Source organism: Colobus angolensis, unplaced genomic scaffold (genome assembly GCF_000951035.1).
Source record: "Colobus angolensis palliatus isolate OR3802 unplaced genomic scaffold, Cang.pa_1.0 Scaffold251, whole genome shotgun sequence".
Classification (NCBI taxonomy): Eukaryota; Metazoa; Chordata; class Mammalia; order Primates; family Cercopithecidae; genus Colobus; species Colobus angolensis.
In genome coordinates this window covers 852,192-864,321 of record NW_012115722.1, presented here as the reverse complement: position 1 = coordinate 864,321, position 12,130 = coordinate 852,192, and the positions used below count along the sequence as shown (strand labels likewise).

General features: G+C 40.7%; 1 protein-coding gene across 1 annotated transcript in view; it reads left to right on the top strand.

The window, feature by feature from the left end:
• FTO (fat mass and obesity associated) overlaps positions 1 to 12,130 on the top strand; it is a 410,630-nt gene that overhangs the window by 173,174 nt on the left and 225,326 nt on the right. The window contains exons 5-6 of the mRNA XM_011946598.1: positions 353 to 432; positions 6,388 to 6,531. Of these exons, the coding sequence (XP_011801988.1) occupies positions 353 to 432; positions 6,388 to 6,531 (224 nt within the window). The remainder of the gene's footprint in view (positions 1 to 352; positions 433 to 6,387; positions 6,532 to 12,130) is intronic.

Sequence of the window (12,130 nt, the reverse complement as noted above, 5' to 3'; positions counted from 1 at the left end):
ATGATTACATATCTACTTACACTTACATATACTTGTGTATGTATAAGTATATATAAGTATATCATATTTATTATATACTTATATTTATATTATTACACTTGTTATATATCTACATATATAATGTCTACTTATAAGTAGATATATATATAAGGGAACATATATATACACATATATATATAGTCACCTACTTATAAGGGATTGATTAAAGAATACAAGGTAAGTGTTGATTCCTTGGTTATTGTCATTTCTTAGAAGATGGATTTACTGTTTACTTTGTGTTTTAGTTAAATAATATATAGTATATACTGACTAATAAATATGGTTTTATAAATTTCTGGTGTTTTTCCTGTAGATGATCTCAATGCCACCCACCAACACTGCGTTTTGGCTGGTTCACAACCTCGGTTTAGTTCCACCCACCGAGTGGCAGAGGTAAGTGTAAATAAAAATGTGATTCACACCTAATTGGATGTGACAGAAGTGGTTGAATGAGCAATTTATCATAGAACTTTGGAAGAGTATTTGATGGGAAAATTGCTTCCATCTAACTTGACTTTCGTCTGTTTACTTGCTTTTTGAGCTTTGGATTGTGTTGGATACAGTTTTAGAAAGCGTATGCATGGCATGGGATAAGTGTATTTTGCTTCTTGGGGTTATGTTTCTTGGAGAAGGAAAATGCCATTGACAAGTGTTTATAGTTAGAGGTTTATTTAGAGGGTTGTATCTGTCAAGGTCAAGGGCAGGAGATGACCAGAGGAATTGGGGCAGATTTTTGTGCTTGTGCATGTGTTAGCTGTGGCTGGGTTTGGATGTTGAGAATTTTCATTTTCCTTAACTTTTTGGTCAGACTTCTGGGCATGTGAATGTAAATTAAAGAGAAAGTTACAGCGTTGCCAAGGAGTTTCTGAGCTCCCAGCTGTGTTCATAACCCAGACTTTATTGCTAAATTCTGCCACCACTTGCAATGGCCGATGGTTAGCTCTTCAGACTAGTCCAGAATAGAAAACTAAGAAAGGAGAAAAACTCCTATTAGTCATGTTGGAGTCCCATGTACTCAGTTAAGAGGGGTTCCAGAGAGCAGGGCATGAAAGGGATTACAAGTGACCTTCTACCTAAGCTTGCTATGTATGGTTTGCTTTATAGCTTGACCTTTTATGGAACTACAGGGGACAAGTGTGAGAAAACTGGGCGGAAATGGTACAGGAAGGTGGGAGGTATAAGTGCATGATGTTCCAGTGGCAGTAGTGCCTGAGTCTCTATGGCAGTGTTGTGTCTTTTGGTCATTAAGTAGCTTTACCAGTGGACCGATCATATTGCTGTGTGGCAGAGAGAGAATGAATGAGTATTTAAACCAAGATGCCAGCCAGCCCATCCAGCACCCCTTTCTTCCTTTCTCCCCTTTCTTCTCTTTTCCATTCACCCATTCATTTAAATATTTGAGTGCCTGTTATGTGTCCAAAACTGTAGGCCTGGGAGATAGAGCCATCAACACGACCATCATGCCCACCACCTTTGTGAACTTTTGTTGGCGGGACAAATTTTAAACAAACACAGAAATAATTGTCTTAGAGACCTAAAAGGAGTTCTGTTAGAAAAGAGGGAAGGGAGGGAGGAAGGTAGGTAAGGCCGAACAGAGGAAGGAAAGAAGGGAGGGAGAGAGGAGCAAGTATTTATAGAACATCTAATATGTACCTTGTGTTGTATGGAAGGATTTCATTTCCCCAGTTATAGGCATCTGTCTTTCTAGCTATAACCCTCCCAAGAATCCCTTTCTTGTGGATCACTTGAGTATATGGCTACTTAAGTGCACCCTTCGATGTCTTTCCTAATCTAAGCCGGAAGAGTAGACTGTCTCATTAGTGCTGGGTTCAAAGGGCTGTACAAAAAGATAAATAAAAAGCTTGGGAAATATGTTCATGGGGATAATAATCATACCTAATTCATAGTGTTCTTATGAGGATTAAATTAGTTAATACATGTAAGTCTTTTTAGAACAGTGACTGGTATACGTTCAAAGAAGTTCGCTACTACTACTATTATTAAATTACTTTTACGGCTACTACTGTCTTTTCATTTTATTCTGATGAAAAACTAATAGGAGATAGGAACAACTAAAGCTCACTGTGTGGAAGGTGATTCTGGCTTCATTTGTACACTAGATTATACATAATAAAGCAAGAGAGATTAAATCATCAGCAAGTTTTGATTGCAGGAATTACAATTCAGAAGGGATTTCAGTTTGTTCATTCTTCAAACTTTCATTGAACTTTATAGTGTTCAAGTTATTCTTGTAGGGACTTGTGAACGGGAATAGTCATGTTCAGTGTCTTCAAGATGCTTATAGTCTAAAGAGTATGCACAGCGCAGAGTAGAAAGTAACAGATAGCCCGGCTAATTTTTGTATTTTTAGTGGAGATGGGGTTTTGCCATATTGGCCAGGCTGGTCTTGAACTCCTGACCTCATTGATCCACCCACCTCGGCCTCCCAAAGTGCTGAGATTACTACACACATGAACCAGTGCGCCCAGCCTAGATTTTAGTTTTTGATAACTGTGTCAGAATGTTCTTGGGATTCAATACAGAATGTCTTCTTAAAGAAATTTAAATTTTATGCATAATTATATTTTGAATAGGTAGTTAATGCAAATGGTTCAAAATAAAAACAAATACCTAAGGGTATAGAGTTAAAGTCTCTTTCTCCTTAGGCTAACCAGTCCCTGTCCCCAGAGGCAACCAGTGTTAAAAGGTTCTTGTTACTCTTTTGGTAATATTTAATATATAAGTAAAAATGTATGTAATTTCAAAAACATTTTTAAATATTTTTAAATATAAAAGTACATGGTTCTGTAGTTTTGTTTCAGTAAACTTTGGTAGTAATTACTCATTAATATATAGTTCTTATCCTGGAGTAGGTAATGGCTTTTTAGATATGACATCGAAAGCATAAACAACTAAAGAAAAAAACAGATAAATTGGACTTCATCAAAGTTAAAAACTTTTCTGCTTCAAAGGGTACCATAAATAAAGTGCAGAGGATCCATGGAATGGGAGAAAATATCTGTGAATCATTTATCTCATAAAGCACTTGTATCTCAAATATTCAAAGAATTCTTACAACTCAATAATTCAAGAGAGAAATGATCCAATTTAAAATGGCAAAGGAAGTAAATTAACATGTCACAGCCCGGATGCAGTGGCTCATGCCTGTAATCCCAGCACTTTAAGAGGCCGAGGTGAGCAGATCACTTGAGGCCAGGAGTTTAAGACCAGTCTGGCCAACATGGTAAAACCTTGTCTTCACTAGAAATTCAAAAATTAGCCAGATGTGGTGCCACATGCCTGTAATCCCAGCTATTCAGCAGGCTGAGGCAGGAGAATCGCTTAAGCCTGGGAGGTGGAGGTTGTAGTGAGGCGAGATTGCGCCACTGCACTCCAGCCTGGACAATAGAGCAAGACTCCGTCTCACACACACACAAAAAGACGGTATACAAATGGCCAACAGACAAATGAAAAATGCTGAACATCATTAGTCATAGGGAAATACAAATCAAAACCACGATGGAATAACATTTCACACCCAGTAGAATAGCCAGAATAAAAAAGATAGTGACAAGTGTTGGTGAGGACCTGCAGGAAGTGGCACCCGTGTGCACTGCCGGAGGGAATGGATAGTGGTGCAGTTACTTTGGGAAATAGTCTGGCACGTCTTCAGAAGGTGAAATCCAAAGATACCCTGTGACATAGCAATTCCATGCCTAGGTAGATACCCAAGAGTGATGGAAACTTCTACAGGAATGTTCATAATCACCAAAAAGTAGAAACAACCCAAAGGTTCATCACTTAATGAATGGATAAATAAAACGTGGCATATCCATACAGTTGAATATTATTGGGCATTAAAATAGAATACAGTAATGGTGCATGTTACAACATGAATGACACTTGAAAACATATGAAATGGAAGCAACCAGTCACAAAAGATACATATTATATGATTTCATTTATATGAAGTATCTAGAATAAGCCTCTCCATGGACGTAGAAAGTAGATTAGTGGTTGCCCAGGGTTGGAAATGTTGGTGGAAATCAGGCGGGGTTGGGGGTGGTGACTGCTAAATGGTACAGGGTTTCTTTTTGGGGTGATGAAAATGCTCTAAAATTAATTGCAGTGATATTTGTATAACTCTGTGAATATATGAAACAACATTGCATTATATGCTTTAAATGGTTTAATTTTATGATATGTGAATTATAGCTTAATAAAGCTGTTACCAAAAAAAAAAAAAAAAATGACCTGTCTCAAACTAGGCCTGATTATAGGTTATTTAAATAAAACAAAACACTATACATCCAGAAAAAAATTATTCCATACACACTCTCTCTTTTTGTTTTCTGCAACCATAGTTCATTAAAGTAGTTTTCCTATTGTTGAGAAATTTAGGTTGTTTCCAATCTTGCATGAAAATGCAATTAATAACCTATGTAGCTCACTCTATACTTGGGAAAGTAAAGGTGCAAGTAGGAAAACTTTCTAGATAGAAGTCATTTTAAAAAGATGTTGTAGGCTGGGTGTGGTGGCTCATACCTGTGATCCCAGCATTTTGGGAGGCTGAGGTGGGTGGATCACTTGAGGTCACGAGTTCGAGACCAGCCTGGCCAACATGGTAAAACCCTGTCTCTACCGAAAATACAAAAATTAGCCGGGCGTGGTGGTGCCGGGCATGGTGGTGCCAGCTACTTGGGAGGCTGAGGCAGGAGAATTGCTTGAGCCTAGGAGGCAGAGATTGCAGTGAGCCAAGATCACGCCATGCTACTGCACTCCGGTCTGGGCCAGAGAATGAGACCCCGTCTCAAAAAAAAAGATATTGTAGAGGTTGCTGTGGGACAAAAATGAGTGGTCATTCACCTTTATTCTTTGTGGAGTGTTTTTGGGCGGGAAATTGGAGTTGTCTGCCCTTATGCACCCAGCACTCTGGGATCTTCATATTAAAATATGTATTAGTCAAACTTCTGTTTCTTGGCACAGAAACTTTGTTTTTCCCAGGCTTGTTGATGTTGCATTGGATAAAATAGTAGTAAATGTGCAAGGAAATTTTATACCAGAGAATTAGCCTTCAAGGTTATTTACAAGGACTCAGTTTAAATTACAAATAATAAAACCAAAGTGTTTTAGGGATACATTTTCCTTGTTGGGACTGAAGGGTATTTATAGCTGACTTTTTATTATTCTAGGAAATCACTTCAATATCAAAACAAGCAGATGCACTGCCCGTATGCATCGGCCTCTTTTCCAACATATGATCTTTTATAAAAAGGAGTTTGTCCATTTGACCTCTGCTTTGCTCCCACGAACTCAGAGAGGGATGAACTAGTTATCTCTGTCCTTGCTGAGGCCCAGGTACTAAGTTGTGCCTTTAAATGTGCCTTGATCATAAGCCAAATATTCTCCATTATTTGAAGAATCTATTCTGCCAAAAACTGCCACTGCCTAGTGTATGCTTTTTGCAGAAAAGGGAAGTGAGTTCTTTGCCTTGTGATTATAACTTCAGTTTTCCCCTCTGTTATTACGGAACCATTTAGTGTGCTTTTGAACCAGTTCGGCAGCCTGTTTACCTCTTTCCTATCGTTAGTCTCAGGGCATTTGAGATAAAAAGTCAGTGTCCTTGACTTCTTGGTTAACCAGTTATTCATCCAATAATTATTTATTAAATTTCTTCTAGTTGTCGGACTCAGTTCTAGATGTTGTAGTATATATAGAAAATGTATTTAACATATATAAATAGGGCATTAGCCTCAGGGACCCAAATGTTTAGTTAGAGATATGAGGCCCACGTAAAAGAAAACCAGCAAACTAAGTGGCCCACGTGAGGCCAAACTGGCAGCACAGAGCCCAGTGGAACAGGCCACTCTGGTAATTCTTGAGTTAAGGAGTACAGGCCGGGCACAGTGACTCATGCCTCTAGTCCCAGCACTTTTGGAGGCTGAAGTGGGAGGACTGCCTGAACTCAGGAGTTTGAGACCAGCTTGGATAATATAGCAAGGTCCTGTCTCTCTCTACAACATAAAAATTTAGAAAAATTAGCTGGGCAGAGTGGTGCCTGCCTGTGGTACCAGCTATACGGGAAGGTGAAGTGGGAAGATTGCATGAGCCCTGGAGGTTGAAGCTGCAGTGAAACATTACACCACCATACTCTAGCCTGAGTGACACAGCAAGACCCTATCTCAAAATTGAAATTAAAAAAAAAAAAAAAAAAAAGGGAGTATAGACTGAGCCATGGGGTCAATAGGTGAATTCACAGCCAGGGACAAATATGAACAATCCTAGGAAGGGCGGCATAGTAAACTTAGATTTTGCCCATAATTGTAATTGCTGGTTCTGTCTCAACAGTGCTCAACAGGAACTTTGGATTACATTTTACAACGCTGTCAGTTGGCTCTGCAGAATATCCGTGATGATGTGGACAATGGTGATGTCTCTTTGAAATCCTTTGAGCCTGCAGTTTTGAAACAAGGAGAAGAAATTCATAATGAGGTAAGGATTTTTTTTTTTTTTTTTTGAGACAGAGTCTCGGTCTATCACCCAGGCTGGAGTGCAGCAGCATGATCTCGGCTCACTATAACCTCCACCTCCCAGGTTCAGGTAATCCTCCTGCCTCAACCTCCCGAATAGGTGGGACTGCAGGTGCGTGCGCCACCACCCCTGGCTGATTTTTATATTTTTAGTAGAGACGAGGTTTCACCATGTTGGCCAGCCTGGTCTCGAACTTCTGACCTCAAGTGATCTGCCCACCTCGGCCTCCCAAAGCGCTGGAACTACAGTCATGAGCCACCGTGCCTGGCAAGACTTTCAAGAATTGTGAAAGATCTGAGATTCTACCCTACCTGCAAGCTAACAAGTTAATCTGCCACAGTTTCATATTGGTATAAGACATGAGACTCTTAGGTCAGAGATGGAGGACAGGTTGTTATGTATATCAATAGCAGTCACTAGAGTCTCAGTATTTTTGTGTTAGTTCACGAACTTATTTTGTTCAGGCTGCAGTAACAAAATAGCATGAACCAGGTTGCTTGTAAACAACAGAAATTTATCCTCACTGTTCTGGAGGGTGGCAAGTTCAAGATCAGGTGGCATCAAGTTCAAGATCTGGTGTCTGGTGAGGACTTGTTTCATGATTCATAGATGGTACCCTCTCACTTTCCTTACATGGTGCAAGGGCCAGGTGAGCTCCCTGTGGTCTCTTTTATAAGGCTACTGAACTCTTTTATGAAAGCAGAGCCTTCATGATCTCTCACCTCTGAAAAGCCCCACCTCTTAATGCCATCGCCTCGGATGTTAGGATTTCAACATAAGAATTTTGGAGGGACATGGCCGGGCATGGTGGCTCACGCCTATAATCCGAGCATTTTGGGAGGCTGAGGCAGGCAGATCGCGAGGTCGAGACCATCCTGGCTAACACAGTGAAACCCCGTCTCTACTAAAAAAAAAAATAATAATAATACAAAAATTAGTCAGGTGTGGTGGCGGGCAGCTGTAGTCCCAGCTACTCAGGAGGTTGAGGCAGGAGAATGGCGTGAACCCAGGAGGCGGAGCTTGCAGTGAGCCAAGATCGTGCCACTGCATTCCAGCCTGGGCAACAGAGTGAGACTCCATCTCAAAATAAATAAATAAATAAATAAATTAATTAATTAAAAAAGAATTTTGGAGGGACATACACATACAGAGCATAGCATTCTCCCGGCTTCTGTTTCTATAGGGCAATGCAAAGTAGGCCAGATAACATGTACACATTGAGGGGTTACATTATAGGAGAGGAACCATGAGCTATGGAAACCTAGTCTTTTTCGAAGGATAGTAAGCATGCCTGTCTTTTGCTGTAGGTCAAGACACTGTCTTTATCTTCCAAGCCTATATGCACACCTGCCCTTTTGTTCTGGAGGGAGAAACTCTCTCTATCAAGGTTGTTGCTGTATAAACATCTTTGCAATGAGAGTCCGTAACACAAGACAGTCATTGCTTCCTCACAAGACTTGCAGAAGCACAAGAGACTCAGGAAGAATAGTCTCCCAGCAAAGACTGCTGAGAATTGAGGGTAGGCCCTGGGAGCAAGTGTCAATGCCTTGCTTTTCATTGATGACATCAGTTGCAATTCTGCAGTCTGTGAGACCAGCAGGTCTGGATCCCATGGGTCAAAGTTTCACAAACTCTACGTTTCCCACTAATACCCTCTCAATATTTACTTTATCTTTGGACTACATGCATTGTTTAGTTACTTAATATTTTACTTTAAATCAACTCTTTTTTAACATATATAAATTTCTTTAAAAAGGAAGCTTTATATTGCTACTGTAAGTGGAAATCCAGTATCATTAGCCAAAAGAAAAAGTATCCAGAAAAATAGGTCCAATGAAAACAGAGTAATGTTATTAAATTCCAGCAGATATTCTTGTCTGGAGGAGGCTCTGAGCCTCAAGTTTCCTTTCTTCATGTTAAGAAGGGAGATTAGTGGTAATGGTTGCACAGCTTCATACATTTTCTAATAATCATTGGAGTCTGCACTTACAATGTGTGAATTTTATGGCTGGTAAATTATACCTCGAAAAAAAAAAAACCATTAAAAGAAAAAAAGGAGACACTAAAATGTGGTAGAGAACTGAAGTTCATTCACCTATCTGAGACTTTTCTTTTTGATATAATAAGAAGGACTGATGGAGAATTTGAAGTTAAAAAATGTTCTCATGCATCCTTTCTATAATTAATTGCTGAGCATGTGCCAGACACTCTTCTGGGTGCTTTAGTATATATTGGTAAATAAAATAGACATTCTAGTACAGGGAGATGATGGTAAGTAATAAACATAATACATTGGTAAATTATACAGTATGTTAGAAGTTGCTAAGTGCTACAGAAAAAAAACAGAGCAAGATGATGGAAACTGAGAGAACTAGAGAGTCTCCCTGTTGAAAAGGTGTCCTTTGAGCAGAGAATTGAAGGACATGAGAGACAGCCATGTGGGTATCTGGGGAATTGCATTTTGGGCAGAAGGAACAGCCAGTGCAAAGGCTGTGTGGTGGGGGAATGTCTGGAGTCCATGGAACAGTCCAGGAACAGTACTGTTTGAGTGGAGGGAGTAAGGCTGCTACTTATAGGAGAAGAGGTCACAGAGGTAGTTCCAGGAGACTGGGGAGCAGCAGATTGTATAGGTCCTTGGAGGCCCTTGTAAGGACAAGGCCTTTCCCTTTTACTTTGTAGGAAACGGGGGCCCATTGAAGAGTTTTGAGCAAAGGAGAAATAATGTTGTCTCCTATAGAGACATAATATCTTTTTAATGTCTTTATAAGTTATTTAATATCTTGTGAACTGCTGCACACTTTGTGAAACATTGTCATAATCTCCAGAACCACAGGGGAAGCTATTCTGCCTTTCAGGGGACTGGTAACCACTTCTAATGCTGAGCTCAGGTCTGACTTGCTTCCCTTCATTGTGCCTGATGGGTGTTCTACTTTCTGTCTTATTAGTCCCTGCTGGAGGCATTGCTGATAGCCAGAACTTCAGGAAGGAAGACACTTATGGGCCTGATGACCTCACTGAATTAGACCGGGGAGCAAAGTTATGTCTTTCTGCATGTTTACAGTATAGAAATTCCAATCTTGAAATTTGGTTATTTCCTTCTCAAAAAATCTCACGGGCCGGGTGCGGTGGCTCACGCCTGTAATCCCGGCACTTTGGGAGGCCAAGGCGGGCGGATCACAAGGTCAGGAGATTGAGACCATCCTGGCTAACACTGTGAAACCCCGTGCACCTGTAGTCCCAGCTACTCAGGAGAATGGTGTGAACCCAGGAGGTGGAGCTTGCAGTGAGCCGAGACTGCGCCACTACACTCCAGCCTGGGCGACAGAGTGAGACTCCATCTCAAAAACAAAACAAAACAAAACAAAAAACTCACAATTTTCGTGTCAGACTGGCAGAATGGGTGCTTTCTTTAACATGCATATAGGCTATCTTATTTCCCTATCCTTTCTCATCTTTTGTGACTGACTGTGATGTTTTGTTACCATCAATGGATGGGAGAAATCTGTAAAATCACACTGTGTATCTACCAGAATATTGTCTTCTAAGTCTATCTGTTTCAGGCTGAGTGCAGTGGCTCACGCCTGTAATTCCAACACTTTGGGCGGCCGAGGCGGTGGATCACCCGAGGTCAGGAGTTTGAGATCAGCCTGGCCAACATGGTGAAACCCTGTTTCTAGTAAAAATACAAAAAGTTAGCCAGGTGTGGTGGCGGGTATCTGTAATCCCACCTGCTTGGGAGGCTGAGGCGGGAGAATCGCTTGAACCTGGGAGGCGGAAGTTGCAGTGAGCCGAGATTGTGCCATTGCACTCCAGCCTGGGCAACAAGGCCAAAACTGTATCTCAAAAAAAAAAAAATTGTCTGCTTCAGAAAGTGACTGGCTGCTTTTGACCTTACATGTTAGGCAGGTGGGGCAGAGATGTACTGTATCAGAAACCTCGGCCCCTGGAGTTGAATAGATACAGTGATCTTGAATTTAAATAGTGTGTGTGCCAGTCTTTACCATTCCCCCGATCTCTGATTCTTCAAGGTCGTCTCCTTACTTTCACAATTAATTCCATATGTCAGGGCACATTGTCAGATATTGTTCTTTTGCCATACAAGTTGGCCTGGGATTCAGCAGTTGCATGCCCACTCTTTACTTTGTCCTATTGCTCACTGAAAGCCCACTTGTCCATAAGAGTTCTCCCAGTTTCTTGCTTGCTTGCTTGCCTGTTTCTGCAAGGCCATGTGTCTTTGCTTGACAAATCACAGGATGAAACCCTTGATTTTACATACTGCAAGCTCTCAGTCTGTGTGGGTTGAGAAGTGGTTTGTTTTCCTTGTCTAGGATGGTTTCTAACTAAGCAGTTTTCAGAAGTTTGGGCATATGTTTTGGAGTACCTTATTGGAGATACAGTTTTTCCATTTTAAGATGCTTAGGAAAGATTCCTGTTTAATTATAAGCAGAATCTTCTCCCATGTTATTAAATGGCGCACTTTCCTTTTTAAAGATAGTAAAATATGGAATTCAGCCTCTTCTCTTAGTAAATGTCCCCTGGAAGAATGGAATGTTTGAAGGTATTGTTTGGCTCTCATTTTCTTCTGACCAGACTTGTGACTTCCGTATAACCACTGCGAAAGGGCCTTCATAGGGTACCTCTTTGTAGATAGAGCCTTACCATGTCTTCCTGGTCTAATTTCTTTCTCAGCAAAGTAACTTCTATCCGTTATTACAGTGAGACATTAATCCCAAGGGGCGTAGTCACACATCTCATGAGGGAACTCTATGGCTGACTTGGGACCAAATCAAGAGCCTAAACAAACTTAGCAGAAGAAAAGTAGGTGACATTTACTGACCCGTTCGAATGATGATGATTTACAACTATATGGTGATAAAGTGGCTCAGAAATATTCTTTTGAAATCTTATTAGCTTTTCTCTCCAAGGCCTAAGTGCCCAGTGACTGAAGTCCAGATATGTGGGTTGATTCTATTCCTTTCTCCTCTTCTAGACTTATTTCCATTAAGTGCATGTTCAAAATCAGGGAGTTTGGTTTGTAAGTATCATGAAAACTTTGAGAGAACCCTGAGAGCTCCTACAGGTTGTCTCCCTGCTGTTGACGTCTTCAGGGATGTGTCACCTGTGGAATGTTCCTTGGCCTCAAGTCAGCATTTGCTCTCCTGACCACTTGCCTCTTATTTCTGCTCTGTTAGCTATGAGCCTCCTTTGACGGCCTACAACTCTGGAGAAGGGAGGAATACCCAAGTTCTGTTGTGGTTACCGCTTGGTCAGTCAGTCAATATGATTAGACATGGATGTTTGCTTGGTTTTTTAGCCCCAGAGTAATAAGGACTCGCTATATTTTGAGTCCTGACTCTGGTTTTTGTGCAGTGTCCATGCTTTAGCTTTCCTTCCTAATTTCCAGAGTTTATTAACTCAGACTCTGAATCAAGCAGGTGGAAATATTTTTTTGCCTTCTTACTTAATTTTAAGGAGAGAGTCAGCTACTTCTTTCTGTTGGCAGGGGGAAACTGGTAAAGGTGGCATTTGATTAAAATCCTGTAATAGTTTTTACCCACAA